The 17,169-nt window shown below is 41.9% G+C and overlaps 2 protein-coding genes across 2 annotated transcripts in view; both read left to right on the top strand.

Annotated features, from left to right (window-relative positions):
* SCIN (scinderin) overlaps positions 1–2,361 on the top strand; it is a 74,527-nt gene extending 72,166 nt beyond the window's left edge. The window contains exon 16 of the mRNA XM_060782172.2: positions 685–2,361. Within this exon, the coding sequence (XP_060638155.2) occupies positions 685–818 (134 nt within the window). The 3' untranslated portion in view covers positions 819–2,361. The remainder of the gene's footprint in view (positions 1–684) is intronic.
* A 6,238-nt stretch (positions 2,362–8,599) lies between these two features.
* Positions 8,600–12,003, top strand: ARL4A (ADP ribosylation factor like GTPase 4A). The gene is made up of 2 exons (XM_060782173.2): positions 8,600–8,759; positions 9,464–12,003. The coding sequence occupies exons 1-2, from the start codon at positions 8,667–8,669 to the stop codon at positions 10,178–10,180; spliced, it is 810 nt and encodes a 269-aa protein (XP_060638156.2). The 5' UTR covers positions 8,600–8,666; the 3' UTR covers positions 10,181–12,003.
* Positions 12,004–17,169: the final 5,166 nt, after the last annotated feature.

Raw genomic sequence — 17,169 nt, 5'->3', positions numbered from 1 at the left:
ATGCGTGTGTTTTGCACATCCTGCAATTTTTAAAAAAGTCCAAATGAGGTCACCATTTGAAAGGAGGCTGTAAATCTTTAGTACGTAAGGATCATATGGTGCAGTTTTGTGGAAGTTCATTTGGACACAAGTCCACTGAATTCAATGAGGCTTATTTCTAAGTAGATATGCACTAAAATTTATCTAAGAGCAGAATAAAAGCCAGGTCCTTCAGAGCAGACTGGTTCATATTTCTATAATGGAGAGAGTCGTGTGGTGAAAACTCAGAAGTAAACACAATAAAGCTGAGTTGAAGACTAGGTTGCCTTTCTTTACCTGAAATAGATGTCACTTACATTGATTATATAAAATGGGTTTGGTATGTGGATCACCAAGGAATGGTGTTGGAGTGGTACAAGAAGCGTTTTCTGCTATCAAGTACATTGATACAGTGTATTTGGACCAGGGTAAGGTTGGGAGGCAGAGAAAACTATAGAGATTTACTTTGCTAGAATAAGCTTGCTCTTTCATATCAATAGAGGAGCTACACATAAATGAAAAATAACTATACATGGAGTTGTCTATGTATGGAGAAGAGGTCTAAGAATCAGTAATGGTGGTAACTATGGCATGTACAATGATTTTTACACCTACGTCTTTTAGTAACAACCTCTTATTAACATAATTGATGTTGCTGTGTTTCAGCCAAACGCTACATTGAGACTGATCCTTCTGGCCGAGATAAAGGGACACCAGTTGTTATTGTGAAACAAGGCTATGAACCTCCAACATTCACAGGCTGGTTTTTGGCCTGGGATTCTGACAAATGGCAAAACTGAGAAGCTTGAACAACAGAACTTAGAGCATAGCCATTTCCAGCAGCTTTAACCATGTGCTTGCAAATCAGTGTATATCTCTTGTGGTCCATGCCCTAGTTGTATATGTATGTCTGTTTGTGTGTGTGTGCAAATGAAAGAGAAAGTCATACACATATTTTATAAAGATAGATCCATGTTCATAGCTGTAGCTAGAAATGCCCTTACCCCAAATCCTTGGATTATACAGCTGTATGGTGCAAGCTCTATACTTCTGTGCAGTTTCCTCCTACTATTGTAAGTCCCACTTCTCCTAAATCTAAGGTGAATTTCAAGTATGAGAAGCAGCATAGCTTTCTCTTCTGTTTCATTATGTGCAGGAGTGCTCTTCCTGTTATGAGTCGCAATCAGTGAATCGCCTTAAGTGCAACATAGAATAATGTCATTGAGCATTTGGGAAAAGCTGGTCTGGTTTCCGAGAATTCTTCCTGGCTCATAATGTTGGTATAGTCTTTTTAGCTTCACTTTTGGTTCAGTTATTGTCAGCAAGTACCTGCAATTTTCATTTATTTTTTTAGTCAAAGTCCCAGATTGTAATCAGAGCTCATCTTCCAAAAGATTATGTATAAAGGCTCCAGAGAGCTATAGAGTTACCTACTAGCACTGGCTCAGGGAAGTTCTCAGATCCTAGGAGACTGAGACTTCCATTGGTTGTAGCCAGGATAGTGAGCAACCATGGGAGTTGCAATTCAGTATATGGAGGGCTGTTTGTCTCTCAGTCGTGCTCTAGGTTGTCCTCCTAGCCTGTGTGACTGGTAAGAGTCCTGGCAGGAAAAGGTTTAGCCTTTCTACCATGGTTCAAAATGAAGAGCTATACTCTTGTTGCTGAAACTGTGTATTTTGCTTATCTGCCAAAACTGTTACTCACCATCTTACTGCTTTAGGTACACAATATGCAGGTGATTGATGAGTTAAAAAGGGATCATATGAAAACCATTTTTGGGTCAAAGATATCACCCACACATGGGAATCTTCATCTTGTCCACACATTTCTCCAGATCACAGATTCCAGACTGTAGTAGGGTAGGAATAGGAGTGAAAGCTGCTTGCTGAACTGGGAATGAATGCAAGACGCAATTTATAAAACAGCATGCAATTTTTTTCAAGCAGTTTCCATTAAATGCAGTGAAAGATGTGGTAAGTGCATTTCACTGTCTGAACTACTAATGAGAATAGATGTAGATTATTATTTGGATACATCTTTGGATGTGTTTCCAAATCACGGCCTATCTTTGTGTGTTTCCTAATCCAGGATGGAAACTACATGGGGAAGCTTGTTTCTTCATGTAGTTGTTCTGGCAGGAGCTTGGTGCCCACATGCTTAGCTTAGTTGGATTTTTATGTACAACATTACTTATATTTTAAATATATCTAAGAAGCCAAAAAGTGACATTAACTGTAAAGTTTCTACAGGGGCAATAATTGAAGCTTCTTTTTTTATAATAAATTAAAGAAAAGATGTATGTATCTTCTGTCAGTTAATAAATCCTTTCCAATTCTCAACAAACTGAATGTGTTATGTGTTCTTTTTTAATTCTAATTTAATCAGTTTTGATGTGATGGTATATTTGGGGCATTTATTTTCCTGTTCACTCCACTATGGAGACTGAATCTGGTATTTAGTGCATTCTACAGGCAATTTTAAATTTAAATTGCCTATGGATAATATTCTTGGAATTGATGCAGCTACTGCACATCTGACTTCTTTGTCTCTTTTAAACTCTCTTCTTGCCCCAAAGTTGATTGGTGTATTACATTAGATTAGAGCACTGAATACATAGTAGTAACACAGAGACACACAATGTCTAGTACTCTCATTACCATATCTAATATGCAGTGAGACCTTTGCAAAACTATTATTTTCAAAGCTTGTCTCTAGATATGCAAAACAAACAGGTTTGTGCATCTGCATCCCATTTTCTCATCATAGATTTACATAACTTGTAAAATAGAGGTCACCTTACAGGGGGAAAACTCACACTATTATTATTTGTGATAATGTAGGAATGAAAGAATTGATTAGCAATTTTCTTCTCTAAAATGCATTCACTAACAGACAAATCAATTTCATTGCTATATTTTTCTGCCCATCAGTAGGCAACTTACATTGTCTTCGTTGACAGGGTCTGACAGCACAGTAGCAGTTAAATTTGTTGAAATCCTTTATAAACACTGTTGTTGTTGTTCATTCGTTCAGTCGTCTCCGACTCTTCGTGACCTCATGGACCAGCCCACGCCAGAGTTCCCTGTCGGCCGTTACCACCCTCAGCTCCCTCAAGGTCAGTCCAGTCACTTCAAGGATGCCATCCATCCATCTTGCCCTTGGTCGGCCCCTCTTCCTTTTGCCTTCCACTTTCCCCAGCATAATTGTCTTCTCTAGGTTTTCCTGTCTCCTCATGATGTGGCCAAAGTACTTCAACTTTGTCTCTAGTATCTTTCCCTCCAGTGAAACTGTAGCACTGTTTATATTCCAAGTGAGTGTGAATGTTTTGTCACCCAGGGAAAATACACAATTTTCTAAGGCTAAGCATCCTTTGGCCATAGTGCATCCCATAAAAATGAAATGAGTTTGCTGGACTGAAATAACTTGAAAGCAAATGTTATCAAAATTTATATATTTGTTTATTTACAATATTTATATTCCACCCTTCTCACTCCGAAGGGGCCTCAGGGTGCATCACAGAACACATATACATCAAACATTCAATGCCAATTATACAATGCTAAGACAGACAACAGATAGCGATATATTTAGGCTTTTTCTCATCATTCAGCATCTTTTGGAAGCTGTGCTCAGTTCTGGCCAAAGGGAGGTGCTGTTGCTCCTTCTCCTTGCTGAAGAGCTTTCTTTGTTTGTAAACTTTCCTCCAAAATGCTGTGCCTAAAATATCTCCCCGCTTAAATGCAGTTCTTATTCATCTACTCACATTGCTGTTTTTTATCCGCTAGTGGTGGGTCGGGGAGCTAGAAGGTCAGGAGCTTATCCTGACCCGGCTTCGAACTGTCAACCTTTCAGTTGGCAAGATTTACTGCAGCTGCAGCTGGTGATTAACCTGCTATGCTAAAGCCGGCCCATAATTCCAGTTCAATATTGTGAACCGGAATTATGACATTATAAGAGATGAAGGGCAAATATTATAACTTATACCTCAAATATGTATCTATTGTAAAGATATAATTATCATTAATCAAACTGATAAGTACAATTTAAGAAACTTGCAGACTGAGATCTTAGTGCCTTGGACTCACTAATATATGGAAGTCAATAGTAGAAAACTACTCAAAATGCAAAAGACAAAGAGGGAATACTGTAAAAACACAATGCAGAGCAGAAGAGAAAACTGGCAAAAGAAGGCTGTTCGTGGACAGTTCCTGAGAAAAAATGAGAACAAAACTGACAAGGAAAAAACATGGATGTTGCTGACAAATGGAACTTTGAAAAAGGAGATGGAGGGCCTGATTCTCACAGCCCAAGAATAACCCATTAGAACCGATGCCATCAAAGCCAAAATCGAAAAGTCAATAACAGATCCCAAGTGTAGACTCTGCCAGGAAACATATGAAACAATAGATCACATCCTCAGCTTCTGCAAGAAGATCGTGAAAACAGACTACAAGCAGAGGCCGATTGCTCAAATGATTCATTGGAACTTGTGCCACAAATACCATCTGACTGTGACAGAGAACTGGTGAGATCACAAGCATGAAAAAGTTACAGAAAATGAACACGTCAAACTACTCTGGGACTGCCAAATTCAAACTGACAGAGTTTTGGAGCATAATGCTCCTGACCTCACAATCATGTTTTTTTTAATTGTGTCAGGAGCGATTTGAGAAACTGCAAGTCGCTTCTGGTATGAGAGAATTGGCCGTCTACAAGGACATTGCCCAGGAGACACCCGGAACAATCATGTAAAAAAATGTTAAAAAACCAAGTATGGATCGTTAATGTTACAATCTCAGGCAACTGCAGAATTGAAGATGGAAAAACTTAATACTGGAAAAGCTGACACGATACGAGGATTGTGTCTCTCTCTCTAGATATTCTTGTAATGTAATTGCCGACAGGCCTAGCAAGGAAAACCAATGGTGTTGAATGCTGGGTTTCGTAATCCAGCATCCAAAGGGCTGCATCTGGTTTTGCAATCCAGCATCCAAAGGGATGCATCTAGAACTTGCCACCTCCTCCCCCCTGCCCCCCCCCCAACACACACACTTGGTGCAGATAAGCACATTGCTGTTTTATCAAAGAATTATATTTTGACACTTAAAGGAAAGAACTGGAGCATGTTATGACAAATCATTTGCTTCTCATCCAGCCAGGATTGTCAGTCTGGACTCTGAAGTCAGTTGGATTTATTCCATAAACCATTAAAAACAACAATAGTAGGTCTAAGGTCTCTTGGTGGATGGAAAATGCTGATCCAGTTTTTGAGCAGGTGTCAGGAAAAGACTTGCTCAGAAAGTTTATGTTTCTGTAATCAGACCTTTCTATCCTTTATTTCCTGTTTGGTTTGTGCTTCTCTCCCTATTTTCCTATCATAATCTTACGATGGGAGACTCCTCCTCTCTAAATCAAACACTGAGTTTTTTATGAGTGGAAAATCCCTATCAGGTTTAGCTGTCTTTCATACACGAAAATAACAATGCCATCAATTCTACAAGACGCCTGTAATAAGCCACAATAATTACCTTCAATGTCACTTTTACGAAGGTCATATATCTACCTGTCGGTTTGCTTTGGATATGAGGGTTAGCTAAAGCCAGATAAGATGCTGCAAAAACTCAAGCATGATACACATGTGAGCTAAGGCTAAAAGGATTAGCTCTAAGGATGAAAAGGAGATAATTAGAGCTCAAGCAGACCTTCACCTATGCACACTGGAAGTTTACCTAGATTTGGAGTTTCTACCCTTTTCTCTGCACAATACTCTTCCCTTTTGCTTATCTTGAGTATTGTAGTCACTGCTGCCATCTGATCAACATTGCCTTTCTTCAAATGAGCTCAAAGGGGCATCCATGGCTCTCCTCTTCCCTATTTACATATTCTTACAATAATGTAGGGCTTGTAAACTCTGGTTTTGACAACAAAAGTTGCTTCTGAATGTTCAATGCCCAGGGAGTTCTAGTTGGTAACACAGCATAGATCCAGATTACATGAAAATGGGGAATATTCTAGAGTTTTGGGATGGATCTATACTGGTCTGTTCTCCAGGCTCCAATCTGGCATGGCGTTAAGGTAGCCTTGCCCAGTGCTATGTTGGATCTGCTATGTACATAGCTTGGCTGCCAGCCCTTCACATAAAGTGGGTTTTTAAAACCTCCAGCAGGGTATCTGGATTAAAGTCTTGTCTGGAACCGCCCTGAGACTAAATGTGGTATCTCTGCATAAAGCACTCTGTATAACTGTATTCTTGTTGAAATTCCAGAAGGATTCCACATTTCAGGGTTTCTGTGGACAGCTGAACTGGCTGTAATATATTTCTCCATGCCTTCAAAAACAGCTTCAGCTAAGTATTGTGTCTCCTCTAAATGAATGCCTGGAGCAGGTAATGACCTGATGAGAGGGAAAAGAAACTGAATCCAAACAAAACAGAGGTGCCTGCCATCAAGGGTCCTCATCTGGGGATAGAGGTGTGTCAACCACTTGTGGATAGGGTTACACTCCCCTTGAAATACTGTCTCCACAGCTTGGGAATTCTCCTGGATCCATCCCTCCAGATGTCAGCCCAGTAGAGTGATTACTATCAGCTTCGGATGATGCACCAACTGCACCCCTTCCTAGAGTTGGAGGGCCTGAAGATGGTGGTGCACATACTGGTAACCTCAAAGTTGAGCTTCTGCAATGTGCTTTATATTGGCCTACCTTTATGTGGGTGCATGGGATCATCAGCACTCCAAATGACTTAGGTGTCCTCTCAAAGGCCCAGGCAGTGGTGTATGGAGGAGGCCACAAGTTGGATTCTTACTACAAAGGCTTTTATTGCTGGCCAAAGCAATAAGGTGACAGTAGTGTCCACTGCACAAAAGTTCTGTTGCAACCTGAAATGGGGTTGCACAGTTTTTTTATCACTTTTCACAGAAAATTGAAAACACATTCTCATTGGTGTTCAACAATCAATCATTTCATTGGTCTAAGCTGGCTAATACAGATTTCATTGACTTTCCATGACTCTTTAACAGGCAGGAAAGCACACGTGGGATCTTAACAATCGCACAACTATGCTTTCATGTCTTCTGACCCTGGCTGTCTTAATGAATTAGTCTAATCTGTTTTTCTGTTGCAAGCATAAACTCCAAGCAGCTGGGAAATTAGGGGGTACAAGCTCACCACTTCTGTCCTGATGTACTTTTCCTTGAAAAGTAACTTCCTCTCTGCAGCAACTTTTTCCCAAACTTCCACGTTTTCTGCAATCAAAGGCCTCTGCAAATCAGACATATAAGACTTTTAATCATTGAAAGCATCCATGAAAATCCCATTCAAAACTACGTCTCCCTCACTTGTACGAAGTTCAAAAACTTCAGCTGGTTCCAAATACAGCAGCCAGATTGGTTACAGGAACATCTAGGAGTGAGCATATCACACCCATGCTAAAGTCACTTTACTGGTTGCCAATTAGTTTCCGGGCAAAGTACAAGGTGTTGGTTTTGACCTTTAAAACCCTACGTGGCTTGGGTCCAGGTTAACTAAAGGATCGTCTTCTCCCATACAATCCGCCATGCACACCGGTTTTCTGGGGAGTGACTCCTCCAACCAGCCAGAACCCAACTGGTGAACAGAGGACCTTTTCATCAGCCACCCCACAACTGTGGAATGACCTGTCAGAAGAACTTGGACAGCTAAATGAGAACTTCCTTTGAGTCTCATTGAGCCATTTTGGATATCCTTTATGGAGGGAAAAAGCGGGGTGTAAACATCGTACCAATAATGACATCTTCCTGTTCGGCAGTGGACTACGCTGCCTTTAAAATGGTGGAATCTACATCTCTGGATGTTATTACAGAGGCAGGAAGACCATCTGTCAGGAGTGCTTTGATTGTGTGTTCCTGCATGGAAGAATGGGATTGGATTGGATGTCCCTTGGGGTCTCTCGCAGTTATGATCCGAAGGCAACCAGTAAATTCAGCAGGAATTTCCACAGTCATTTAATCCGGATCAGAATTTGGCACCATTTAAGTACCTTGGCTCAATGGTATGGGATAGGCTTGGGCAAACTTGGGCCCTCCAGGGTTTTTGGACTTCAACTCCCACAATTCCTAACAGCCTCAGGCCCTTTCCTAAAAGGAAAGGGCCTGAGGCTGTTAGGAATTGTGGGAGTTGAAGTCCAAAAACCCTGGAGGGCCCAAGTTTGCCCAAGCCTGTTTTTGACACATTTAAGGCTCCCCACTCGTTAGGAGCACACCATATTTTCATATTATTACACTCCTCAAGATATTTCATTTCATTTCTCCGCCTGAGCGAGGAACCAAGCCGAGCTGAAACCTCAACCACCCCTTCCCCTGGGCGGGAGATGCTGCAGTGCCACCGCCCTGAGGGAAGCCTGAGGGCGGCTCCTGAACGAGTGGGCGGGGCTTCGGGCCGCCGGGTCGCGCGCGAGAGGGCGTGGCCAACGGCTTTGGGCACGCGGGCGACAGGCTGACAGGATCATGCGATTGGGCACATGGCTGCAACTGCAGCGCCAGCGCACGCGCCGCTCGTCCCGGGGAGGCGTGGCCAAAGCAGGGGCCAACCAGGGCGTGTCATCGCCGAAAGGGCGGGGCTTGGGAAGGAGGGACGTTGACAAGCAGAGTGCCCTCGCGGGCGTTATTTGAATGCGGTTGCTAGGAGACGGGCGCCCGCTCGCGCTCTCGCGTGCCAATAAGGAGCCGCCTTTCTCCCTCGCTCGCCCTGACGGAAAGAAAACGGTAAGGTTTCTCAACGCGAACCCGCGACATGGCTACAGGTGGGAGGAGGGGTGGCGAGGAAAGGACAGGTCCATCCCTTGAACGTCCAAGGCCTTCGAGTAGGGGGCGCTAGCTGACAGACAAGAGGCCGTGCGTTCTGTCAGCGGGGGAAATGGGAGGCTGGGAGTGAGGCCTAGCTTGCCCATTCTCGTCAACGGGGAGAAGGTTTAAAGGGGCCGCACCTTCCCTCCCCAGGTGCGGCGAATGGGCCAAATGAAGCGGGGAGGACATTTCCTCCCGCCTTCCCGCAGTTTGGCGGTGACCAATGAGGGGAGAGGAACAGCCCGAGCGGCGGTTGCCCGGACCAATCAGGGAGGAGAGCACCTTGAGGGCGGAGTTTTCTCCCGCTCTGCGCCTCGCCCCGCCCATGGCTGCAGTTTTCGTCCAATGGGAGTGGAGGATTGTGTGCGAAGGGGCGGGGAGAGCGCCGGGTTCGGGGGATTGGGAGGGAGGCGCGGCCCGGCTGAGGGCACTGGCGCGGCTTTACTGCAGCGGCGGAGGGAGCTCCTCTTCGAGACGGGCTGAGAGGGAACGCGTTGGGAAGGATTGGCCGAGGGAGTGGTGGGTGCTTCTTGGCGAGGTTTGCGTCTCCTCCCGCCCACGTTTCGCCCTGATCTCCCTTTCGTGGGGCCCGCCTGACCCTGCTGCGTTTCTTCCGTTCCCAGGAAGGGTTTGCGACTGGGGAAGCAGAGGCCGAGAAGCACCAGCGGCGGCGGCGGGTTGAGGCGGCGGCGGCGGGCCCCTGGTGCCCCCTGCTCGCCTCAGGCCCCTCCCCTGCGATGGGGAATGGCCTGTCGGAGCAGACGCCGATTCTGTCCAGCCTGCCTTCTTTCCAGTGCTTCCACATCGTGATCCTAGGCCTGGATTGCGCCGGCAAGACCACCGTCCTCTACCGGCTGCAGTTCAACGAGTTCGTCAACACCGTCCCCACCAAAGGCTTCAATACCGAGAAGATCAAGGTGACGCTGGGCAACCACAAGACGGTCACTTTCCACTTCTGGGACGTCGGGGGCCAGGAGAAGCTGCGGCCCCTGTGGAAGTCCTACACCCGCTGCACCGACGGCATTGTCTTCGTGGTGGACTCTGTGGACGTGGAAAGGATGGAGGAGGCCAAGACGGAACTGCACAAAATCACACGGATCTCTGAGAACCAAGGGGTGCCTGTGCTCATCGTGGCCAACAAGCAGGACTTGAGACACTCGCTGTCGCTCTCCGAGATGGAAAAAATGTTGGCCACCAGTGAGCTGAGCTCCTCAACGCCCTGGCACCTGCAGCCGACTTGTGCTATCATAGGCGATGGCCTCAAAGAAGGACTTGAGAAGCTTCACGATATGATAATTAAGCGAAGGAAAATGCTACGGCAGCAGAAAAAGAAGAGATGAACAAGCTGACCATGAGGGGTAAAATTCCCTTTTGGCGTTTGACTCAAACAGTTTCCAGGACCCAGCCTGCTTGTTTGGATCCTGTACTGCCTAAATAACAAACATTCAGTCTGGTGGGAAGCTTTGCAGGCACAGACCCTTTCAGTGGTTTCCCTAAAAAAATGTGTTGTTTGGGGCACTCAAAAAAAAACCCCAACACAAAAAAACCCTTGTTGCATAGTACAAAATAATCAGGAAGCAGATGGGTGGGTAAATGTGACCTGGATATCTAAATAGCCAAATAAAAAATGAAGAGTGTTCCGCTTGGTGGTGTAGTCATATGTTTGAGAGTGCCTTTGCAAGTCAAATTGCATTGGTGGCATTCAGTGTTTTTCAGCTGCTTGTATAAGTGGAGTGTTTAGATGAAGATATACAGCTTTAAAATAGTATCCTTTTAACATATATGGAGCTAGAAAACCATTATTTAAAGAGGCTGTGAATGTGGAGGGTTTTTTCAATAAAAGGTTGGCTGTATGCTATGCTTTTAAACTGGTTCGCTTAAAATAACACTGGGAGCTCAGATAATTGGAACGATCACAACTTTGTTATGTTATCTGTAGCTTAATAGAGGAAAAACGTATGGAATATGTAAGAGCATGGATGAGTTTCCTGATAATGTAGCATGTCTTGGTGTGTAGGGGTTCTTTAGAAATAGCTGTACATCGTCAAACAGTGCAAATCAGGTTTGGACCATACCTGTTTGTTCTAGGGAGACATTTTCTGGAAAGGTTGCTCTCCCAGGAATTTTCTGAACAATTAGAGAAAAATAAACTGCTACCATAAGGGACTTGGGTTTCAAGATATCGTGCAATAGTACCTTTAAACAAAATTGATGGCAATAAAATTTGATCACATTAACTTTAAATGAAGCTGAAGTAAGCAGAACTACATGTCCCATGTGCCCAGTACTGTTAAAACGTATTGTCAGGATTTATTATTCTCACAATGCTTTTAGGAATGTATTGAAGCTTTATACACTTGAAAATTGTGACACTGTGGGGAAAGAAACTAAAGTTTAAAGATGACCTGTGTCTGCTCGAATTATACTTTTAAGCTTTCCTTGTTTACATTCATGCAAGCAGTGTTAAATTAAGGGGTGGAGCTGCACATGATTGAAATAAGTTAACTGGTACACTTTCTAAAACTGGTCAACTTGGGTAGCAGGTTAAAGGGCTAGAGTAAAGCCTGTATTACTCTACTGGTGCTGTGAAATGTTATAATAATTACATTATAAGGTGAGAGAGAAATCTTTTAAAAAAATCCTCTCCTTGGCACAACCAGTAAAGTCTGTGTGTTGTCTTATCTACCAGCCAGATACAGGGATAGATAACTACACTTTTGAATGTCAGGAAGTACAACTTGTGTAAAATCAAATTTTATAGCCAGAAACTGCTTAGAAGGTAACCAAAAATGCACCTTAAGTGTTTCCAATACTGAAAATGACAACTTTTTAAATAAACAAATAAATAATGAAATCCTGGTCCTTTTTGAAAGAAATGAAGTAGCTTCCAATGGAGCTTTTGTATGGTGGTTATATGTAACTGCACTAGTGACACTGAAAGTCACTTAATGTCTATATTTATATAAATGTGGATAACTTCTTAAACCTCAGTAAACTCAATTCCAGATGAGTCATCGGCGACAGAAGTTGACAACATTTTACTTTGCGGATATTGCTTTTTTTCAGAACTGTCTGCATGAAATTGAACCCTTTATTCATGTGAGATTTGTAATATGTGACTATGTTTTAAAAATCACAGGTATCATTAAAATTTTAATGGCAATTTGTATTATGTTCCATATGTTCTACAGTAGCCATGTATTACTTTTCATAGTTATGGTGTCTTGAGATTAGTGCAAATGCTATAAAAAGTGTGGCATGCTTCACTATAGCTTTGTCACAGTCCAGCTACTTTCTTCATAGCTATGCATGCAGCCTTGAGGCTTCTCTACACAACTGAATCCACAGGTGGTAACTACAAAGGTGATCCATTCATTTTGTCACAGCATATACATTTCCAGAAGAGCAAATGGAAGTTACTTTTACCCTCAAATATATAGGTTGAAGGTAGTTTCTCAGGGACAATTTGGGAGTTTTATTGACTATTCACAGCATTTGAGTGTTGTTTAGTTGAGACTACATTGCTATCACAGATTCTTCCATGCACCTTTCATGCTGCATCCAATATATAGAGGGTCAAAAATGCTAAGAGATGCCAACATCAGTTTGCACTAGACCTGTGGATTTCATTGCTGTAATTCTATTAGAGTATTATTACTCTTGTGTACTTTTAGGCCACAGAAGCATCTTTATTGACTTGCATGTCCCAACTATGTTATACAGTATTCATGAAAATGAAACTGTCAGATGTTAGTGGGCGAGACTTTATTAAAACATAGTCAATTTAGCCAATCTAGTTGGAGCCAGCTAACTGCTTAGTATTTTTTTTAGTGCTTTCCCAAGTTGCAGTTTCTCTCTCAAGTTCCTCCCGACATGAAAAAAGTGCTTTCTCAAAGGTGTGTCCTTTTAAAACACAGTGGGATTTCCCAAAAGGGTTTAATAGTCTTTATTCCTGTCACCTGCGTTCAGATAGCGTTACCAGTGGGAAAAGATCTGTTTATCTAGGATTGGCTGCTTTCTTTACTTGGATCCTACTTCCCTTTGTGGAATGTACTAAACCTGACACAATATCTACTTACTGTTGCAGTGGGTGTACTTGCTAGGAGCACAAGATGGCTACTGTTCAGTAAAACTATTCTGAGTAAAAACCAGAGCATTCTTGTGATTTAACTTCCAGTTAAATTGTCAAAAGAAGATAAGCCTGTCCAGATAACCTTTTAGTGAACGGGGAAATAATTTCACTGTTCTTAAAATTAATCATGTGATACTTAGCTAATCCATAGTATTCACCATTCAGAGAAGTTCTTGTATGGTTCTGTGTGGTTCTTGGATGGTTCTGCCTTCGCATAAGTATTTGAGAACCAGTAGGTAGACTTACTGAAAATAAATAAAGTTAGACAAGGACCTCTTTGCAGTGCTATTGCAATGTTATATAACTATATGCAGTGGAAAATTGCTTCATGTTTCCTTTTTCAGAGTGAGGAGTGATAGCTAAACATGCAGTAACTAATGAGACTTTGGGACTTTTTTTTTTTTGCTTCTTTTCTACCTTGTTGAGCTCTTTTTTCTCATTTAATGAAACCACAGCTGCTTAGCAGTAACTGGGGCCCTACCACAAATTAGGTATCAAACTCTGGTGCTGATAATAATAATCTGGTGGATAGGTGTGGGCAGAATGGGTCAGAGGGAGATAACTTAAAATAAGATTGTTGACTAAAACGCTGCAAGCAGGTGGTACTGTAAACAGTTTCACATCATAATATTGATGCATGTATCAAATTAATTAGCTTCTGAAAATAGTCTCAGTAGGGCTTTCCATGGATAAACTATTAAAATAGCTTTTAAAAACAAATGCTAAATGATTATTTTTCTGCAAGATTGAATCTGAATGCAATTCATTGTTTTGACTTCCTTAGAATAGCTGCATTGATTTTGTTACTGAGCATGGCTGAGTCTGAATTCAGTTCATTCTGTTTGCTTGCCAATTTGCTCATGTTTGGGGGTGAAAGTGGAATTGGAATGGAGCTATCTCAAAAGTGTTCAAGGAGAACTTTTCTCCTGGTTAAACCTGTGAGGAAATGACCTGCTAAGCTGTCTTATTCTTTAGAGGCAATGGATAGATAGAGTATTTTAGGCTTCTGTACTACACAGTTGATTTCTAAAAATATCTCACTGTTGCTAGGATCAGGTGAGCATCGTGTTAGCAGCCTAAGGGAACCCTGCTACAAAGACCCTTCTGGCATTTTTAACACCAACCCATGACATGATGTGGTGTGAAATGTTCATAGTATATCTGGCAGATCTTGAGTATGACAAGTCTCATTTTCTGCACAGGAAAAAACAACAACACCAAATGCTCTGAAAGGCAACAGTGGCGGTGGGGGGGGGGGTATTCATCAATTTGAAAAGAGTTTCTTATGAGGGTTTGTCGTTATGTTTCTCAGATACACTTGTTGAAAATGTACATTGGCCTTGTTCTTAAGAGTGCATACATATACAATAGCTCTTTGCTGCTACAAAAAGGAAGCTCCTGTAGAGTGTGCATTAAAATGATAGGCTATTCCTTTAAAAGGGGCTTGGCCTTTCATTCTTTATCTAAAACCTATGGTGACCATATGGCAACAGCATCATGACTTCTTCCCTTTTGTTACTGAATTATATTCTTGCTGGATAGTGGCTGCCTAAACCAGTTTTACAGCTAAGTGAAGCTTTGCAGCCGTGAAAGCAAAGTAGGGGGAAAGATCTCATTTGCTTATATCATATATTAGATATAGATACGGTTTTTAAAAAACAGTAGCAACCCAATCTTTTTGCATGTTGTTTGGCACTTTAGAGCTACATTGAAACAAGAGAAAACATCCTCCAAAATTTAGCTTAGAACTGTCCTGGGCTACCACCCATCTTGGCAAATACTAACCACCATCGCACCTTAGCCACAGTTCACCAACTTTGTGGTCTATGTATGTGCTGGCCCAGCATGGTATAGGGGTTTGAATGTTTTGCATGCAAAAGAAGACATTTTAACTTCCTGACCATGAGAGCTGTTCAACAGTGGAATTCTCTGCCTCGGAGTGTGGTGGAGGAACCTTTTTGGAGGCTTTTAAACAGGCTGGATTGCCATCTGTTGGGGGTGCTTTGTGCTTTCCTGCATGGCAAGAAGTTGGACCGGATGCCCCGTGTGGTCTCTTTCAACACTTGATCTATATGAATGAATGTTTTGTACCTAGACATTTTTGTGTTCAGTGGAGATGAGGATTTGCATAAGATAAATGGTTGAAAATTGATGGAAAAAAGGTTTATGTGTAACAAGAATTAAAATATAATTTACATGATGTGTTGATTATGCAGATCTCCTAAAGCAACCTAGTGTGAGGAAGGAAACCACATGGACATCCTCTATGCTATTGGCTACCAAGAATGCATGGTTATGTATCTTATTAAACAACACTATCCACTATCCAGGCAGATCCCTACGCTTAATGTTATGCCCTCCATGAAGATATTTCTACAAAGTGGAAGTGTTTGCTACAACAGCCTCCCTCATTATTGGTTTCATGGATAAGCCAACCTTGACTGAAAGGAATACTGCTGTTAAAGAGTCTTTGAAATGAAAATGAAAGAGATCTGGATAATAATGGTCAAGAGGTCATTTGTGGATGAACTACAATGATCTACCTGTAAAGGGATTGGGATGGTGGAGAGTTATGAATACTACCTTTGAGATATTTGAAAAAAAGGTGAAGTATACATGTAACGCATTTTCATAACTGAATAACTTAATTCCTACTCCCCCACCCCCCCAAAAAAATTAATCACAAAAAGGTAAAAAGCAGCTGAAGAAAATGCAATATGTGCTTTAATCTATAGGAGTAATGGGAAATTGAATCACACACAAACATGAGGCTTGACTTTGTTGCTTTGTAATGAAGCAGTTGGTGGCACAGGATGTAGCTGTTACCAGATGATAATGCAAAGCGAAAGACTAGACTATAGGAAACCCCAGGGTGGCTCAGCATGGTGCTGGATTCTCACCGAAGAACTGGTCACTTTCCCATAATAAGAACCGTAATCAAGGCCAAAAATACTTGCAAATGTACTTGCTTCTGTTATAGTTTCACAAGCAATATGCTCATGACTGGGAGTAACTTACTCTTCCTTCCTGAATTTAAAATGAATATTAATAATGGTTCTGGAAGTGCTGCTGTAGCATAACTGTATTTTTAAAAGCATTGTTCAGCACTAATTCCAACACTGTAGGAAGTACTGTACAAAAACTAGCGGGGGGCGGGGGGGGCGGTGAACAGCAATGCTATATTGGAAAATTTGGTTTGACCTTCTCTTTTGCCAGCAGGTGAAGAAGACCTTTTTGTTTATGGAGCCCTTTAGGATCTAAACTTATGTATGAAGTGATATGTTGTATATATTTATAATTGTGGAGCCCCCTGTGGCGCAGTGGGCAAAACCCTTGTGCTGGCAGGACTGAAGACAGACAACTCGCAGGTTCGAATCCAGGGAAAGTGCAGATTAGCTCCCTCTGTCAGCTTCAGCTCCCCATGTGGGGACATGAGAGAAGCCTCCCCAAAGGATGGTAATACATCAAAATATCTGGGCGTCCCCTGGGCAATGTCCTTGCAGACGCCCAATTCTCTCACACCAGAAGCAACTTGCAGTTTTTTAAGTCACTCCTGAGACGAAAAAAATTATAATTGTTTTGTCTTTTGCTACTTGTTAATATTTAAATGTGTTTTTTCTTTTAATATTGCTTTGAAAATAATATTGCCATTTAATTATCTTAAATTTTATAAAATTATGATTTTATTTAAATCTTATTTTACTCTTGGATTGTATCATGTGAGAAAGGCAGAGTATAAATTCAATTGATACAAAGTTACTGTCAGGGAAACATTGTCGTAGGTTGTCCTGTTTAGCTGGCTCTTCTTGTATTTGAAATAATACAATGCTATGCATAAAAAGACAGGAAAGGCAAAGTATGTGTCTTTATAAAATCTTAACACATTGTTTGAGAGAGTGCAGTTCAAGCTAATATGGAAATCGCTTATGCGTGTGCCTTTTAACCCTAACAGGAAGGAAAAGGAAAGCTGTATATGTTTAAGGGCATCTTCTTTGTATAGTAAGATGTTTTGGGTCGCCATAGGATCTTCCCCAATCTGAGTCTAAGTATGTTTGAGAAGAGGAAGTCATGTGTAAAACTTGATGAAATGACTTTTTGGAATGACAGTTCTTAGAATTCTCCACCCAGCATGGCCACTGATCATGCTGACTGGGGATTTCCAGGGGTTGTAGTTCAAAACAGTAATTTCCAAAACTA

Source organism: Anolis sagrei, chromosome 6, assembly GCF_037176765.1.
Source record: "Anolis sagrei isolate rAnoSag1 chromosome 6, rAnoSag1.mat, whole genome shotgun sequence".
NCBI classification, from domain to species: Eukaryota; Metazoa; Chordata; class Lepidosauria; order Squamata; family Dactyloidae; genus Anolis; species Anolis sagrei.
Note: the sequence above shows the minus strand (reverse complement) of the source record. Positions and strands in the feature narration are given on the sequence as shown.

What these genes read in the sequence shown, in the direction of transcription:
- ARL4A (XM_060782173.2), top strand. Translation starts at nt 8,667, where the DNA reads ATGCGGTTGCTAGGAGACGGGCGCCCGCTCGCGCTCTCGCGTGCCAAT. An exon ending in GCCCTGACGGAAAGAAAACG is followed by an intron (nt 8,760 to 9,463) that starts GTAAGGTTTCTC and finishes TTCCGTTCCCAG; the next exon opens with GAAGGGTTTGCGACTGGGGA.